At 38.0% G+C, this 19507-nt stretch overlaps 1 protein-coding gene across 1 annotated transcript in view; it reads left to right on the top strand.

Annotated features, from left to right (window-relative positions):
* exoc4 (exocyst complex component 4) overlaps positions 1-19507 on the top strand; it is a 143964-nt gene that overhangs the window by 12533 nt on the left and 111924 nt on the right. Inside the window, exons 6-9 of the mRNA XM_085436359.1 lie at positions 1737-1837; positions 1946-2100; positions 6494-6662; positions 19085-19230. Coding sequence (XP_085292485.1) covers positions 1737-1837; positions 1946-2100; positions 6494-6662; positions 19085-19230 — 571 coding nt within the window. The remainder of the gene's footprint in view (positions 1-1736; positions 1838-1945; positions 2101-6493; positions 6663-19084; positions 19231-19507) is intronic.

Below are 19507 nucleotides of genomic sequence, written 5' to 3'. Positions count from 1 at the left end.
TCATGAAAAACCATAAATCATATGCTTTCCCTCGATTAAAACTGAACACATTAGAAAAACCAGAGAAAGGAAGACATCAACTGGCAGTTTTATTGGTTTCATCCAAAAACATTGCGTGTGAATTTTATCCTGCTATGCTATTTTCACTATGCTGATATTCTTAGTGATAATGAAGTCATTAGTGTTGCACTGAATTACATCCATTTGCATGTCATTATGGATACGTACACACTGAATGCACACAGAAACCACTGATCCATACTTTGATACAAAAGACTAAACATGTCACAAATGTCTTGTTGCAGAGATACACGGCTCACACCCACATTTCTTCAGCTATGATCACAACATATATCTCTCTCGCTAACATTATAATCATCTTGCCCCCCTACCTGTACCATTAGTCACCCAGTATGTGTGCCTTCACAGCAGGGAGCAGCATTTATTACCCTCAAACTGCTAACCAGCGCTGTAACAGAGACTGATAATGTAGACTGTATTCAGAAATGTATGAATCCTCTCTTGGTTGTAGGGGCGTACAGTCAGAGCCACATTCCTTCCAGGCAGAGCACAGAGGAACGCAAACAAGAAGATAATGAAAAAAGTTAATCCAGCAATAACTTGGTGTTCCCTTGGTGTTTCTGAGTTTTTATATTAAGCCTGGCACTTTTTTTTCTCTCCAACACCCACTCTTGGCATTCTGAGTTAGCAACTCATCGTGTTGTTTTTAGCTCTGTGGATACCAGGCAACAATGCACCATACTGTACATACCAAAGGCATTTTTATCTCGTTGCTGCATCAACTGACAGATTAACAACAACATTAGCATATAATTACCATCTGTGGGCAAGGTTTCCCTGAAAGGTATGGTACAGTCAACATTTCTGTGCCATTCAGCAGTTGTTTTATAAAGTGGTTCTTTCAGTCATTCTCAGTCTTTGTCTCTTCCTCTTCTTTTGCGTGTTTAGCATTTCCTAGGTAGCCATCTACCATTTAAATCATGTCATTTACTCCACCTACTGTTATTTACTCTGCCCAGCTCATCAGCATGCATGTGTATGTCATGACCTCAAAAAACATAAATACGCAAATGTACAAATTACCACTAATACATTTTAAATATCTGCTCAAGTCTCCCACGCTGTAGGCCTCTAAGTAATAGCTAAACCACAGTTTTCTCAATATTATGCAAAGAGAACACTGGCAATTAGCTGCCAGCAGGCAGTAAGTGCCTACATACCGTCATGTTAACAACTGTGGTCACGACACAGCAACGGGCTTCCATCAATGCCCTAGCTTGCCATTTTGTCTAATAGCATTAGAGCACCTCATTTGTAGATGATAATTGTCATAATTATTACACAAACTACAGTTGCAATGGCTGAAAAGAGGAAATACACCCAAAGTCCATTAACTTGCCATAAACATTAACTCTCTTAACGTGCTTTGATGGGGAATTGGGAGGCCCCATCTAATGGAAATTAGAGCATCACTCGATACCGCCTTTCTCAATTTGTCTACTAAGTCAGATGAAAGGGGGATTAGGGTGGGGTTAGGTGCAGTTGTGTGTTCTTAAAAGATAACGAAGTGGTGTAAAACTGAATTTATTTGTTGTTCTTGATTATTTTTGTACATTTATCTATCACTGAAATAATTGGATCTTTTGTGCTTGTACAAATATAATAATGTACACCATATGGTAACAAGTGTGTCTGTATGGGTATACCTCTTATAGTGCATGAACTGCAGCAAGATATTCGGGACTTAAACCAGTCAGACCTTACTGAGGGGGACCCAGAGGAGAACAGTGCTGAGTTCATGGGCATCCTTATCAGGGTACATTCATGTGCACACACATGACGCATGCTATTAATTGTAAACTTAATGTTTTGTTCTGTCATTTGGTTGAAGTAAAAATATTGGCATATTGTTCATTTTCTTTAGGCTCTGGCCAAGTTGAAGAAGCTTCCAGAGACCATTAAAGCCATAATGGAACGGCTGGAACCTGAGCTGAAACAGATTGTCAAGAGGTCTACCACTCAGATAGCAGACCATGCTTACCAAAGGGGAGAAAACCTGGCCCAGGAGAGCCAGCCAAGGTAAAGTAATGGCGTAATGCACTGCTGAAGAATAACTGACGAAAGAGATTTGCTACAGATCAGAAAATATGAAGCTGAAGGTTAATATTAATCCCTTAAACTGCACAAAAATTGCACAATACATTTTCAAGCATTTAAAAAAAGGCATACTTAGCACATACAATAGAAATTAAAAGTCATATATGGAAATTAAAATGTAATGATTAAAAAAAACAATTTTTCAGATGATTTAATAAACTCTATTTTCAGAAAATTCGAATTTTCTGGCAGTTGGATCATATTTCAGACTTTAAAGGGTTAAATAGCAAATGTGGAGGGGAAGGGAGTTTCAGACAGTAGATGGGCATAAAAGGGGAACTATAACCTGTTATGTGGAAAGATGAAAGCAGTCCTTTTGAAATGATAATGTTTGCCTGATAGGGATGGTAAGTAGCATTAGAACTATATGCCAAAATGGTCAGTGTAAATAACAATGTGCAGCTACTGTTGTTTACCTTAAAAAGACTAACAAAGCTCCCACTTGCATTCCCATCATTTATCCCATTGTTTATTCTTCTGTAGTCATAATATTTTTCTAGCCTCAATTTTTAAGGTGTTGAATAAAATGTGGCCTCCCTCCCTAATGATTGGTAAAAGCTATTCCTGTTGATGCGGTAGCTTCAGGGTTTTGTAGCTTGTCTGTTTTTTGTAATGTTACCATTCTCAGAGTTTTGGGAAGCACCCAACATTATATTAATTATACTAATATTCACTGTATTATAGTCAGCATTCACTTTTGTTATTGCATAGAGTGGATCCTTAAGTTATACTTAGAGCTGACAGTAAAGGCAACAGTCAGTGTGTTTAGAATGCAGTCCCATAGTGTTCATAGTCAGACAGTCAACCAGGTGTGAAACATAGTAGCGGCTAGGACTGCAGACACACCTGCTTTAGACCATGAAAACAGATACTCTGCTGCTTTAAACGTAGACAAGTCATGGCTAAACACACCCATACACACACAAACAATTTCACACCTGCCGTAGAGGGCTGCTACATTTTAAAAGCAGTCACGTCAGCTCCTGCAGACATACACATACAGTGAGCAGACTTGAGAAGCACAGGTCTCAGTCCACTGATCCTGAACCATTTAAGAGGAACGTCTTGTTTTCTGTCAGGGATGTTCTCTCCAGCCTTGTCTGCCTTACTTCTTCTGTTGCCTACTGAATCTTGTCTGACCTCAGTGTAATAGGCTACCATGTAGCTTGTTTCCAGTTCTGCTGCTTGCTGATTGTTTTAAGTTGCCTTCATGAGTATACGTGTGTGAGCATTTAACACTTTGAGGTTGTGTGTGTGTGTGTGTGTTTGTATTTGGATGCGTACACACCTAGTTTTCCCTATGCTCACTTCAATTTAAAGTCAATGCTTGTTGCTATGGAAACTCCAACCAATGTACCAATTGTAGAGAACAATGGTCTTGAATATTGCACACTATATTTTATAGTACAGCAGACTAGCAGGCAACACTTAAGAGCTTAATAGCATAAACAGCAGTGTGTGGCTTGCTCTTGGAGGTTTATGTTCTCATTCACATCCTCACTGACCACCTCACTGAAAGTTTATTTTCCTTTACAACTCCTGCATCTAGATCATCTTCATATAGCTTCCGTCTTCATGCACCAAAGTCATGACCCTAATCCAATGATATTTCTTAAGGTTTTAGTGATTCTTGAGCTTCTGGGCTAACTGCAATACTTATGTTTAAAATTACAGCTAGTTAATAGCCAGTGCATGTGTTCGTGGATTGGAGGACGTATGATCTCTGGCTGCTGGTGTATTGTTTGCTGTTATAACCCCAACCAACCAACAACAACCAAACAAACAAACAAACAAACAAAACAAAACAACAAAAACAATCAAAAACTTCTATTTTTCAAGTCTTCGTTTCAGTGTCTCAAATAACAATAACAATACAAATTTCTCTTACTGGATGAGAGATAAAAAGACTGCAGGATTTACTGGGCATAACAAATAAACATCAGCTTCTTCCATCATTATTTGCTGATGGGATGATAGTGGTAAACAAAGTGAATACTGATACTGATATTACATAGTAGATTCTAAATGAAATCTGAATAAACAATTAAGAAAACTGATTTAAAGTGAGGATGTTTTTTCCAATAAAACACAGAATATTAATAACAGTATTTTCAATTCAAACTAAGAAAACAAACAAAACAAAGCAAAACAGGAAAACCACAGTGAACATAGGATGGACTTTTTTTTTGGACTCATTTTTCCCATTTAGTGGTCCTTGCCATCATCTAGAGGAAGACTGATTCCACGTGAATCAACTTTTGCTCTGTGTGTCCATTTGTCTATGACAGCAGGATGACTGAGATAACCTGGTACATTTAATATCTCAAGAGGAGCCTTTTGACACTCTTTAGACCTCTAACAATAATTAAATTATCTGTGACTTAGCACCAACCTGATGGTAATCTAATTTAGATACTATTGTTGTCCTTCCAATATGAAACACATGCAGTCCTGGGGACTTTACGTCTTTGTGTGCTCCCTGCCATTTCTCCTGGTTCTTCATCAGCCGTGTGTGTCAACTTCGATCGGGAGAGGAAATGAGAAGTGTGGTCTCAAAGAACAGACAATATGGATTAGGTTGGACTCCACTGGGAGATAATGAGGAGGACTGTTTACACTTTGTTTGTCCGTCTACACGTAGCTAGGTGTGTTTGTGGGTGTAAGGGCCGGGGTGGTTAGAGTGTGCTTGGGGATTAAACAAAAAAAGCAGTGTCAAAGTCAGAGCCGTAACTTTTGGGTGCCCAACTTTATGCATGTATGCATGATTATGTAGTTTTTTTATGCTTATATTTTTGGAGATTGGTGATCATATATCATTTATGTTTATACATGAGAGTCATTGGCATTTCAAGGTCCCTGTCTTTGTGTCACGGAGTTATAGCTCATAGTGATTTGTTCCTCTGTTTCTCTCCATTAATAACATTTGCTTGTGTTACTGTGGGTGTAGTGACAGACAACCAACCAAAATGGTCCCCATTGAAACATGCATCTTGCCTCTCTATTTCCTTTATACCTTCACCGAAAATCTTGGCTGCTTCCCAAAACTCTGAGGATGGTAACATTACAAAAAACGGACAAGCTACAAAATACTGAAATAAATTGCAATAAAACAAAATCTCTCTGTTGCTTTCAATTGAATAAAACTTAATTAAATGGCAGAGGAGAGTACCGACAGACCAACGTTAGACAAATAGTGATTAAATTTAACTTTAACACTGCTACTTCCTAGCTTGGTTGCACTAGGAAGCCATTCACGCTCAACTAATGTAACCTGTGTTCCCTCTTTACCTTGAAAGCTTTGCCCTTGTGTAGAAACTAGATGTAGCAAAGTCTGGATGAAAGCATTAGTGTAGATGAGACCATCCAGGCTGTAGCACTCAGATCAAGTGGAAGGTCAGTTTGGTTTTGGCTGTGCTCTCTTCTTCAGTCAGAGCCATTTAGAAGTAATGAGAGTGCCTGTTCATTTGAGTCCAGGCTGGGAAGCTCACTTGTTTTTTTTTTTGTTTTTTTATAGTCCCGGTTAAATGGAAAACTGTAAATGAAAACGGCTTCCTGGAATATTGGTCATTTGAAGTGGTCTCAATGGTCTTTTTCATGGGTAGATTATCTGTTATTAGCTATATGTTATTTTTCTGCTGTTTTGGACAGTTTAGATGAGCTTTTTTTCACCCTTGATGTTATAAAGCATTTGCATACATTCCTCACAGTAGCTTGTTGTACTTGTACTTGTATTGTTTAATGTCATACTAGAGAAAGATAATTTGAAACCTGGATCATACTATTATCAAACCTTTCACTGTTCCGCAGTAGTTTTAATGGATTTTCTTAATTGTGAAGCTTAAGCAAACATGACAGAGTGGTCTTCACAGGTGGAAATCTGTGTATTTTGACTTTTGGGGATTGTTTGTCAAAGGTAGGAAATAATTCTATAACCTTGACAAGCTGCCTTAGAACACCTGTAGCTCTCTAATTTACTTACATGGAAATCTCAAGTCATGTGATTTACTGCGGAAGACATACATTTTCCTAACAAATAAAGTGCCCAGTAGAAGTAATGCTGGTTGTCTATTTTAGTTCCTGTATAGACAATAAAGATCCTTGTGAAATGCTTATTAAATAAACATTATACTGCAGATTAATTTTTTAATAAAACAATTAAATATACCATTTAATGCTGTTTGAAGTTTTTGTAATTGTACTTCACTTTCTCCTTTCTATCCTCTCCCCGTGTCTCTATTTACTCCTGACTCTCCTGACCCCTTCCCTTCCCTTCTCTTCCTCTCTTCCTTTCTGCTCTGTCTGGCTCCCTCTGCAGGCTTCTGCTGGAACTGCTTGAGCTCTTGTTCGATAAGTTCAAGGCAGTGGCCCAGGCTCACAGTGTGGTGCTTACCCACCTGAAACACATCGGGGTGCAGGCCCAAGAAGAGGGCATCAAGCTGTACGAGCAAGCAGATGTCTCTGCTAAGATCCAGACTGTACTGCAGGTTAGTTGGCAACAGCAATGATGAAAGAAATGCAGTCGATATCTGACAATGAAGTGTACAAAAACAGATGTAAATAAAATGAAGCTATGCAGAATAATTAGGAATATTTTAGTCATCTGTCTGAGGAGCTTGAATAATATGAAACAGTTTAACTTTACCATGTCTTTATGGCCAGTAGATTAAAATAGATTTGTAATTTATTCTGAGATATATTATCCTTCTACAGTGGCTCTTACATGTACCGTTACAACTTAAAGTATACAACCATTATTGGGCTATTTATCTGTTTAGAAATGGGACCTGTTTGTTTTCTTTTCCCACGCTAACATACCCTCTGGCTTTTATTTTTCATTCAGTGCCACAGTGATTTGTTCACTCTAGATTTATCCCCCCCAACCCCCTTCTTATAGCAATCTTGTAGCACTTTCACTTATAGTAAATTAATCAGTAGAGAAACAGGCAGCAATGTGATGGATGGCATTCAGTCTGTCAGCAAGGAGTAGCTAGAGAAAAATACAGAGGAGGCTTGATTGCTTGGATTAATTTAAGGTTCTTTAATTGGCGTGTAGTTATGCTCGGTTCTTGATCCTTGCTCCTGTCTGATTGGATGAGGGGGGGTGAGCAGCTGTTCAGTTGACCCGATAGTGACTCTCAGAGGAAAATCTGTGACAGTTGGCATGCGTCTGTGTCCCAGTTTGTGTTTATACCTAACAATGGGTAAAAAAACACACCGATGCACCTTGATTGTGTTTCATCCTTGATTGGGTGATTGATATTTATGACATTTTTTCCGACCGATTTTGCAAAAGATAACTACACATGTACTTATCTGCATCTGATATTGTTAGAGTGGATGAGATGCTTCTTCTTTAATATTAATAGGCTGTTCTCATGGATCTATTTAGATGCAGTGTGAATACATATATAAAAAATATGAACACAGCAGGTTTTGTTTTGTTTTTTTTTGAGTGGAATCTATAAAAACAGGGAAGAAACTTTCTCCAAGGGTCTACCTGGATGCCTTTAATGTTGCCATTGTAATTGATTGGACATATTACTGCTACTTTCATTACTGATCATACAAATGTAAAAATAAATAAAATGACAGAATGCTAAATTGTAAACCCATCTATTTCTAACTCACGCACTCTTCTGCTTCCAATTACTTTAGTCCTTTTTCCAGCTGGCATGCATAGATGCACAAATGAAGGCATGTTTAGGTGTGTGTATGGGTTTCTAGGGTGTGAAACAGCATAGGCATGCACTATAATTGCTCTGCTCTACCAGCATCATTATATAAGACATTAAACCATTCACTTGCATTCGACCACTGCCAACACCCAGTTGCCAGGGCCTCCACTGTCCCCTGGCTCTGCGATGGGAGATAATGTAATCTCTTGATTAGAATACTCATTATGTGAGATGAGGTTTTCTTATTCAGTCACTCGTGTTATTATTTCCTGACTGATTATATCAATAAAAAGGCCTGTAGTCCATCCCTCCTTCCCCTTGCCATTTCCCTGCATGTTCATTCGTCTTTCTCTATGATCCTGCATTTCCATTTCCCTTCCTCTTTCCTTCAGCTTCATTCCTGTTGCCTCTGTATTACAGTCTCTCAATTTCCCAATACCTTGTGCATACCCCTCTTGCTCTTTGTAATTTCCTCCTTAATCTCATTATCTGGCTTTCTTTTTCTCTCTCGCAACTCCCACACTCACTTTCACCCCCTTCGTTTAGCCCACTCTGTCTTAGAGAGTCACATATCAGCAATGAGAGAAATTAAATTCCTACTGCTCCCATAGTGGCTCTGTTAAATTTTATTAGATACTGAGCCAGTTCTTATCTCACGCCTTAAGACCCACAAAGGGGCAGGAGCCTTCTCAGCACCAGCCAGACTTTAGTTGTGAGCTTTATGTTAGTCACTCATTATGCATTTCACTTGAGTTTGTTTCTCTTTAGTTTTGCATAAATACTTTAACTCTTATTTAATGTTCCATTTAATGTTCCGCTGCAGAATAGGCCACCTAAAAGTAATACTTTCAAATTTTGTGTGCTGACTAGCTCCATATTTTTTATTCTCTAACTCAACTAGAACTGTTTTGAATGATTCACAGCTCAAAATAATTCTTATTTATCACATACTGGGCTGAAACAAGCTGGTTTATTTCACACCTGCTTTCTTGAAGCTAGTAGTTCTCGCACCATAGAGTTGGGCCAAACTGCTGGCATGAGTCCCTGAACGGTTGGACACAGATATGATACCAACTTGAATTAATATAGTTAACTATTTTTAGATGTAAATGAATGGTAGTTTGTTGATCGATTGATAACAATTGTGCAACGTGAATCTTTATCAGGTTTTAAAGTGGGGCTTCCTAAAAAGTACTACTGCAGAACTTTGATGTGATTGACTGCCCCTCAAAAACAAAACAGGAGATGGGAGGGGTCTATGTGCTGTCAGTCACAGCTGTGTGCCTGAGATGCCCATATTAAGGATATCCTCTCTCACTGACATCACACATTACAGTACTAGTACATACACTGGCCTTATTATTTTAAGATTCTGGCCATTTTAATGAGTATCCACAACTGTATAACACAAATTAAGACAGAAGGCTAAAGGGTCCAAATAGGAAGAATCCCCACTAAAAGGTGAGGAAATACTCAGGCATCTTGTTAGTTCTGTATTTGCAAAGGTATCAGTGAAGTAGGAGAGACTTGTTAAAACCCAAACCTTTTACCACTAGCTTTACTAATATGCTTTATCCTTTTGCCCTTAAATTATTTGAATCCCAGCCTGTCTTGTGCCTCTTATTGCAGTTCACATGTTTGATGGGCAGAAACCTCTTGGTGGGTGTTATTTTTTTCCCCTCTTTGAGAGCAACCAGGTTGACCTTTCCACATGACATACCAGTAGACAGATGCAAGAGCTGACAGAAACACACGGTGCACCTAGTTACAAGGCCTTGGCAGAGAGACTCCGTTCATCAGTGTGTGACTGGGGCCCGGTAGGCTTAGAATGGGGAGCGGGTAAACAAGATTTCTAAAGTCAGGATGCATGTAATGGTCCTAATCCATGTTCAGAAAAGCCTGAGATGCTTCTGTTGGTTGTTTATTTCAGTGTGGAAGTATTGATTCAAAGCATGAAAGACTGTATGGTAATCAGTAGTTTTGAGGCTGGAAGTAGTGTTTTAAATGCCACTTTGCAGTTTTTCCTAGTGGCTCTCTGTATAATGTGTGCAAGTATATCTATTGATTATTTACGCCGCCACTGAAGTTACATTTCTAAGCACATGTCACCAAATGCCCTTCCTACTCGCTATCTATCCATGACAATTTTTTCCGTCTTTTTTCACCAGAAACGATGCTTTTCTTCAAAGCACTCTGTTTTGTCAAAGAAATAACGCACTGGAATTTTGGTATATCCATACATATTTATCAAGTTTCTCTTTTGACATCGAAAATATACTACGACATCAGACAGTTAAGCAGGCCTGGACTGTTTAATATGATGATGTCTGAATTAAAATTTTAGTCAAAACAACATTTTATATATACCAAAGGAGAAAATCCATCACTTTCATTAGAATTGTGACCTAGATGGAAGCAGCAATACGTTACCAGGTAATTGGATAGCATAGTTCATAAAATCTCACAGTTCATAAACCTTTACGTACATTCTTAATCAAGACTGTCCAGTGAGAATGTTATTAAATCTATATTTAGCAGTCTGGCTAGTGGCGTCCATCATCACCCTTTGACCTCGTCTTCTGTTGGGTTTGAGGCCTAAAAGTTTGTTAATTAGCTTGCCATTTACACATACTACAAGGATTTTTGATTGTGTGACTGCTTGCTGAAACCATTGTCTCCTCTGGTGTGTGACCAGAGTGCAAATAATACTTTTAATGAGTGGTTTCCTCTCTGCACACAAGGATGTTTGAGACTGTATTTGAAAATATGGATGTTCACCATTAGTCTTCCCAAAGAACTGATTCCTAGACTATTGAAACTTCACAAGGGAACACAAGCTATTAATATTTTCTACTAAAGCAAAAGGTAAATTTACTACAAGGGTGGACTGAAGTTTTTTTATGTTGCTCTAAATAATGATTGAAATATTAAAAAAGGAAACTTTAATACGATTGCTTTTTCCTGCCTCATGCTATATTTTCTTAAATCCTCCCTCCCTGTAATACTCTTACTTCTCAGAGTGCTTAGGATATCTTGCTTCCATGAATTTCCTACAGAGTTTTCTACTATTTTCTTTTGTTCTTGTGTTCCTGATTATTTGCCTGGTCATTTAGGGTATTTTGGTTAGGAAGAGAGCCTATAGCTTGATCCATATCTGCTTCATGAATTAATCCTTTTTTGTGCTATTGAATAATAAAAGGGGTTTGTTTTGTTTGTATCAAAAAAAAATATGAACACACAAGTGGCTTAAATATGCATTGTACGAAATCAGCCCATCAACAGAGTGAAAATGAGTAGAAGTGAATTGCCAGAGAGGAGCCAGAAGACAATAAGCTCCTTTAATTAAATATGAAGCAGAGACATCGCTATGTTGTTCTCACCCAACATTTTAATCAATGTGTCACATTTGTTCTGGCCTCCAAAGACTGTAATATTTACATATTGCGGAGTGGAGGGAAGTCTACCATGTCTGTGGACCCCCCTCCCAATAGACGCGCGCACACACACACACACACACACACACACACACACACACACACACACACACACACACACACACACACACACATAATCCAGATACGTAAAAAATCACTGAACATTGACGTATGACATATGTTTTAGCAATAATTGTCTTTAGTTGTTGATGGTTATACGATATGTGTGAATAATCTTTTGAATAAAGGGTGTCTCATATGGAGTTATTACAGTTGTCCACCTCTTCAAGATCAAGATATTTTATGTGTACAGTACACGTACATAGCATACTAATATATGTAGCGAAGTTGCTTTTAGTTTAGTAGAATATAACCAATAAGTCACATATAAGCAGTATGTTTTAACTCTATATTTAAAATGAAAGGAATTCTTCACTTAATCTAGTCAGGCTCATTTTAATTTATGAGCCACATAAATCTCAATTACACTGGGCCAGCAAGGCCATTTCATATTAATCTATAAAAAACTACAGTTTTTACCATTCTCGTGGTGTAAAGAACCACAAGTACATTCAGAACAGGTTCAATTAACCATCCATTTTCAACAGATGATGAAAAGTCTGAGATATCCTAAGAAGAAATAAGTGACATTTGAAAATTATGCAATAAAATACAATATCTGCCATATTGTAGAGTGTAGACCAAGGCGGTTTGTTGTATAGGATAATGCCCAAGAGCTTGGTTTCCTTTACTTGCTGGATGGCTGGTATGTTTATATGGTATTACTGTCTCATGTCATAGCTTTAACTGAGTACCATACTTTTTACTGTGGATGTGCTAAGTATCAGTTTGTTTTGATCCATTATTCAAAAATATCTAGCTCCCTGTTCAAGATAGCAGTCAGACCAGCCGATGTCATTGCTGATGCATATGCTCAGCTATAATGTCCATTAATCTTCATCCTTTTGATGTATTCACTGCTGTTCTGAATATCTCTTAAAAGAGAATAAAACACATTTATTGTTTATAGCATAAATACACTTAAAGTGTTTGTTACATTTCAAAAAAAAATGTTGAGGACACAGCAAGGACACAGACGAGTAAAAAGGGTTTCAGTGAACATTCAGACACACCTCCCTTTCCTCTGTCAGCAAGATAGCCTTCAAAAGATTGACTAGATGCAGCCCCTCCAGGTGGGAACTCCTGCTGCTTAGCAAGAGTTCAGCACTGAGAGAGTAGTTGTGGCTGAAGCTCTGTCAGAACTTGTGAAGGTTATTGAAGTTTCTGGAACACAATCAATACCGGGTGTATACAGAACCCTTTTCTTTGACGGCCAAGGACACTTTGGGCTTTAACTTCAAACTGGCAGCAAGGGATATCAGTCAATGTTTTGTGACAAGACACTAGCCAAGGGATTTAGTGGGAGACAGCCGATTTCAATAAAGACTTGAAAAGAGAAACAAAGTGCTGAGATTGTTCTCTCAGCTGCTTTAAGATTACTTAATAAGAGGAGGAAGGTGGAAACAAGGAGAGAGAATGAAGTGATATTTATTCCTTTAAATTTAGCCAATTGACTGCTTAGTTTACACAATGACTAGTGCTCACCTGCAAAAATGTGAATGATGCTTCCATAATTGAACTGATTGCTGAGCTGTTAGGGCCCTAATGGACAGAACAGAAGATGAGTATACACTTCCTCCAAGCATAAAAGGTGACATCAGGACACTTCAGTTAGGAAGAAATACATGGGAGTGCTGGAAATGAATAACAAAGGCTGACTTCCATTAAGGTTCCCTTCTTTTTAATTTAACTTAGCACTCAGCACATTGAGTCTCATCCCAAACTAAATCAGTCCAATCTACTCAAGTACCAAACATCTTGCATCTTGGTTAAAAAGCGCTGGCAAAATTATTGTTATTATTAATATTATTATTTTTTGTCATCTCTTTAGAAGTGTTTGGCATGTTTACCCACTCAAACACACAAACATACACTCCAGTCACAGGAAGTTGTAGGCTTAGTCTTATTTGCTGTGAAGACCCATTAGTCAAAGCCTCCCTGTTTCTGTTTCATGGATTTTCCCATGAATCTAAGTTTTTTTTTTTTGTTTTTTTTTATGGAATTCAAAGTGTGTGTTCCATCATCTCTCTCACTCTCATCTCTTTAATTGGAAGTCAAAGTGAAAGTCCATTGGACTAATATAATTGGCATCCAGCTAAACTCATAGCAAGATGTTGCTGTAATATTTATTTGGCTGATTCTTCACCTGAGCTGTTTAAACAACAGGAGATGTTGAAAGATGTGAGTTTCTTCCATGTGGTACCAGCTGTTGCCAGTATTTAAAGTGCTAAGAGAGCTTTGTAGCATTATTTTTTTGTATATTCCCAGGAATTCTTGTTTCTCTATTAGTACTACCAATTCAGCAGACCATTTGTAGACATGCTGTTTTTGGTGCGTGTGTGTGTGTGCGTGACCTTGGTTTAATAAGAGATTAGGAAAATACAGGAATGTAGGTTGCCAAATGGAATGGACTTTGTGGCCATTCTGAATAATAGTGAATGAATGTCTCACGAGTTTTTGCATTGCTATGGAAATACTGAGCCTTCTCTTTGATTTGGCAACTGCAGTCACAGTGCTGATCATTCCTGAGCTGACTCTGAAGGACCTGTATTTTATATCACGTGCAACTGCATTTGCCTTGGTTTTTGTTGTTTCCCTGGGTTTTTTTTTTATGATTCCATGTCCCTCTATCTCCGCATAATCATCCTGTGCTTTTCCAAATCCCTATTTATTGCTGTTCCTCTTTTAAATATACTTTCACCAATGTCGGTTGTAATATAGTTCCTTATTTTCAGTATTCCGTTGTTGTGTGCTTCACAGAGGAGCTGTTTGGTAAAAAGCATGTGACAGTAAGAGAATCTGTGCCTGCAGTAATAGCAGCTTTAATAGGATTTCAGGTTCTTGACCTGAAGGGTAAGAGGGAGAAAGAAAAGCTGACGATAAGATTGCCATGGTCGTAGGATTGAGACAAGTACAATATATCCAGGTCTTAGGAGTAGTTTTGCAAGTTTGCTGAGTGTGCTTGCTTGCATTGATAGGAGGGATTACTTTTTGGTATTACAACAAATATCAGAGATGAATTTAGATTGCAGGGTTGTTATCTTGGAATAAGATGAAATGCTTCAGTACAGGGTTGATCTATATAAATGCCTCTACAGCACATTAAACAGTATTAGTGGGAAACAGGTAACAGGCCAAAACTATTGCCACCTGCAACATTTCATTCGTGATTAATGTTGGTACCATCCTCACACACTGAGATTGGGCTCTAAGTTTGCATGCATGAATGCTATATTTGGAACAGTCAGTGCTAAGCAACTAGGTTGTGCCTTGTTTGTGTTCAACAGACTCTGGACAGCATGGCATGACTGATTGTAGTTTGCTTATATGATATGTAGATTGCTAAAGTTGAGATCCGTGGCATTAAGAAATAACTTGCTTGTCATTTTATAACTCGAAACCAAACTGAAACGCTCTTGACAAGCGACAAGGATGAATTCATCGGCCTCTTAAACTGTTCTGTTTTTCTAATTAGTTTTCACACTGTAGAGTAAGAGTAAGATGTATTTAGTTACCACCACTACAAATTAAAACACATTTTCATTGGTTTGGCTTTACGACAAAGTAACTTTGTTAGGAGCAATGAAATCTTCATCAATGAGCCATCTCCCTAATGGATAAATAAATAATTTGAACATTTGATGTGAAGAACTTTTGTAAGTTAACAACTCTGTAGCATACTTTGCAGAGGATCTTTGGCGGGGCGATCGTGGCTCAAGAGTTGGGAGTTCGCCTTGTAATCGGAAGGTTGCCGGTTCGAGCCCCGGCTTGGACAGTCTCGGTCGTTGTGTCCTTGGGCAAGACACTTCACCCGTTGCCTACTGGTGGTGGTCAGAGGGCCCGGTGGCGCCAGTGTCCGGCAGCCTCGCCTCTGTCAGTGCGCCCCAGGGTGTCTGTGGCTACAATGTAGCTTGCCATCACCAGTGTGTGAATGTGTGTGTGAATGGGTGGATGACTGGATATGTAAAGCGCTTTGGGGTCCTTAGGGACTAGTAAAAGCGCTATATAAATACAGGCCATTTACCACTTTGGCAGAGATTTCTTAAGCAGCAAACTCTCTTTGTAAACTTCACTCAAAGGTGTTAAATCAGCAAATACTAACTAGTTACCTAAGTACTTGTATTCTCTCTGGGTCTTTCTCCTCATTTTCTTTATCTCCTTTTTCCGATTAGCATTCTGTTCAGTTTTCACTTCCACCTATAATCCTTTGCTCTTTCTATTTTCCACAGCTCTTTTGCACCGTTATCTCCCCTTCTTTTCTTCTCCCGTTCGGTGTTGCTTTCCACCTCCCATCCCTCTCTGCCTCTATCTTTCTCTCTGTCCTAACAGTCCAGTTAATTGCCTCCAAAGTTCACTCTGTCTCTGGGCTAATGCAATTTAAGTAGGGTCGGAGCCCCTTCATCAGCCCAGCGCTGGCATTTCATTAAGTCTGCTTGGGTGTTAGCTTGCAAGCAAGTCGGGGTTTCGCTCCATCAGCTCATCATTAGTAATTAATACACTGATAGGATTAGCTGCAGCATGAGGCTAGTGGCAAGTGGTCGCTCTGTTGTTGCCAGTTGGAGAGGGCGTGTGTAATATGTTTTCCAGCTCTGTATGTGATCAGGGGAAGTGTGTTGGCGAGAACAGTTAGCTTGTGTATTTACATGAGTGTCTGTGACGAAAGCCATATTTTCAGTCTTGTTTAATTTATAGGTTGTAAGTTATAAAAGATTTTTGGGTCCTTTTCATTTTGGGTCCATTTTGGTTTAAAAGGCATTTTAAAAAATTTCCAGTAAAACATCTGCATTTAACTAAATCTAACACAAGATTTTACCTGAGATGATGCGATCCACATCATATTTCCATGAATGTGCACTTGGATTAATATGACTTTTAGCGACTGAAGGCTTTCCCGTGCTTGATGGGAGGGGTGCTCTCCGCAGTGTTAATTACATCATTATGGTTGGGATGGATCTCCATCTGCTCAGCCATTACTCCTGTCCCATTCTGGGCTGACCCACACTGCGTCTCAGAATTAGACACACACAGGCTAAATGGCCCTTCTAAATTATGAAGCTATTAGATATGGGAAGCTATTTTAGAACATATGTATTCACAGAGAGAGAGAGAAATGAAGAAGGGTGAGAGAGAAAGGAAAAGATGAGGTAGATAGAGCAACAGAGAAAAAATAGAAATGTGAGAAATGAGAGATGACACCCTAAGAGATTTTGAAAAATGAGACAATGAAAGAAACAGAGGGAATGTGCAGATAGAATGATAAAGGAGAGGAAGTGAACTTTCTGAGTCTGGCCAGTGTTTCAGTGTGCTTGTTCTGGACTATTGTTAGAAATTGATAAGATTTTTATGAAGCATGATAAGACGTTGATAGATCTCACCATGGATCACGCAGACAGATCAGAGAAATAGATGACAAGACTTTTTTCGGCAGTCATCAATAGTACCCAGTCATGTCGTTGGCTGCCTTCTGTCCAGAGGTCTGTTCTTCATAATTATTTGTGATGCACGTTTATGCTGAAGGCCACAAAAAATATAAAAAAATATAAAGTTTATACCAGCCCTTTTTTGTTTTGTTTAGTTTTTTTTTTAGCAGACTATCTGCAAAAAAAAAGTCATCTAAAGTTTCAATTTCCCATCAGATGTGATATGAACGCATGAGTCACCAAAATGTTTGTGGGTTTATTCAACCAAAAATAATAGTATTCTAGAAAATAGATGTTTCTCCACAGCTGCCACAAGAACTGTCAAGAAATCAAAGGGAAAAAACCCAACAACAAACAAATCTACATTGGTTATTTTTTTTGCAATAAAGCTTTGCTTTAAAGCTCTTCATTGAGCAGCAGTACTAGAATAGGATATAAAATGGAATAGAAACATATTTAGTGTCACTGTAACATGTACAGTGAAATTTAGGGCAGTTTCAAAAGTGAATAGATCAACAGTCATATAAAGCTATATAAAAATTAAATAAGAAATCAAAAAAAAAAAAGAGACAAAAGCAAAGTCACGTGGACAGCATGTAGCAGCATGTGATCTTTCTGTAAGTCTGGCTATGAAAACCCAAATTATCCAAAAAGTTTATATCAAACTCACAAGTTTTTGAAGTCATTTTTTATAACCAAACTAGACATGACAATGAGGCTGTTTTCTTTTTCCTATTATCAATAAAGACACCTGCTGTACAAAGACCTTAGGATATAAAAAAAGCCCTACATGAATAATCTGACAACAGAACTGAGCAGGAGGGTCAAGCTCCAAGGATACGATTGTGAGTCATTAGTAAGCCTAAGGACTTCATGTTACCATATCAGAGTTTAGGTAGTATTAAGATAAAGCATATAAATGGTATACATATAAGAACAACAAAAAAAGGAGTTTCGTCATTTTACATTAAAACATGATACAGGTGACTTTGTGACATTTAAAAAAAAAAAAAAAACAACATTTATTCAGAAAGACTCCTCAAGATGAGTTTGCATTATTGTTATATAACTGTACATTTTATTATCACATCTCATTTTTACTGTTACTAAGAAACAGCCCCTCGAAATAGATGTTTAACTTGTGCACTGCTTGTACTTTTTTTGTACAGCAGAAAAAATGTTAAAAAATGTAAATAATGAAAATATTTTAAAAGTTAATAATTGGTTGTGATTCTTACTGCATTATTTCTGCTGACCGACTAAAAGAAAACACTAAAATATTTACTCTAAAGTGACATGATTGGAGCTTTATAACTTTAAAAAAATAGAAAGTCACTTTCTATGTAAAATGTAAGTAAAAAATAGAATGCAATGATTTTATTGGAACTTAGAAAAATAAGAAAATACCGATTACCGATTATACCAAATATTACCGGTATTTATTTAGAATTTGATGGCAGCAACTTGCCTCAAAAAAGTTGGGACAAGCTGTGTGTACTGCTGTGTAGCAAAATTTAACTTGTGAATTGAGACCAGTTGCTGGACTTTTTAGAGAGGAGTGTATTTTATTGTTATCTGACAAAGTTGCTCAACATTCCTATTTCTTCTTTGTTTTATTATTAATGATAAACCAAAAGTTTTTAGTTGCTGAAAATTCAGTTGACCTGAAAACAGGCAAGTTCAGCAGCTGGACTCCTCTACACTGCCACGCTTTTGTAATAGATGCAGTACGTCGTTTAGTGTTAACTTGCTGGCATCTTCTTTCCATGATAACATTTTAACCTTGTGGATGGCCCATGCAATGATTTCCATAACATGTCTGTCTTTAGTGCAGCGCCGCCTGAGGGCCTGAAGATCCAGTATTGATTTTAGGCTTTGCATACATATATTTCTTCCATATTCTCGGAACCTTTTGATGAGATTATGTAACGTAAATGATGAGATATTCAACGTCTTCACCACTATTTGTAATTTTTGCATATTGGTGAACCTCTGGCCCTCATTACTTCTGAGAATCTCTCTCTCTCTCTCTAATCTCTCTAAGATGTTCTTTATATACCCAATCATGTTACTGTCCTGTCGCTAATTATTTGCAAAATGTTCCTCCAGTTCTTTGTTTTTGTGTACCACGCATTTTGGCTACATTTACCTTGTGATTAGATTGACTTAAATATATTTCCCCTGCATTAGAAACAATTTTTAGTTCTTAAAAACTGTTTCTTCAGATTTTTCACCCATTGTTTTTTGTATTGCTTAGGTTCTGCTTATGGAGTATTTGGATGTGAAGAACAGCCGCAGTGCTACGGAGCCCTCAGCTCAGCACTCCTATGCGAGCACTGGCAGTGAGTTTGCTGCCTTTTTTGCAAAGAAAAAGCCACAGCGTGCCAAGCAGTCGCTCTTCAAGTAAGGATCACATTACTTTCTCTAATGTTTGTGTTAATCCAAGTTTGAAAAAAATAGGCAAGAAAGAAAAGCACGTGAAACACAAAAAATAAAACACCAGAGTCTAATGATCTATGTAGCTTAAAATCTGTTGAATTATACTTTGAGACCAGCTATTCTTAACTGTACTTGTAGAGCAGTGTGTTTCTTCCTATTAGCAGTGCACTGAGAATAACAGAGGAGCCGTATCAAGCTCTTAGCATGTTTTTATGTGAAGGGTCCTTAGCTAACCATTAAT

Source organism: Copadichromis virginalis, linkage group LG17 (genome assembly GCF_057382275.1).
Source record: "Copadichromis virginalis isolate Kocher_CV1m ecotype Utaka linkage group LG17, C_Virginalis_male_GT1.1, whole genome shotgun sequence".
Classification (NCBI taxonomy): domain Eukaryota; kingdom Metazoa; phylum Chordata; class Actinopteri; order Cichliformes; family Cichlidae; genus Copadichromis; species Copadichromis virginalis.
This window is presented reverse-complemented; position numbering and strand designations above follow the sequence as displayed.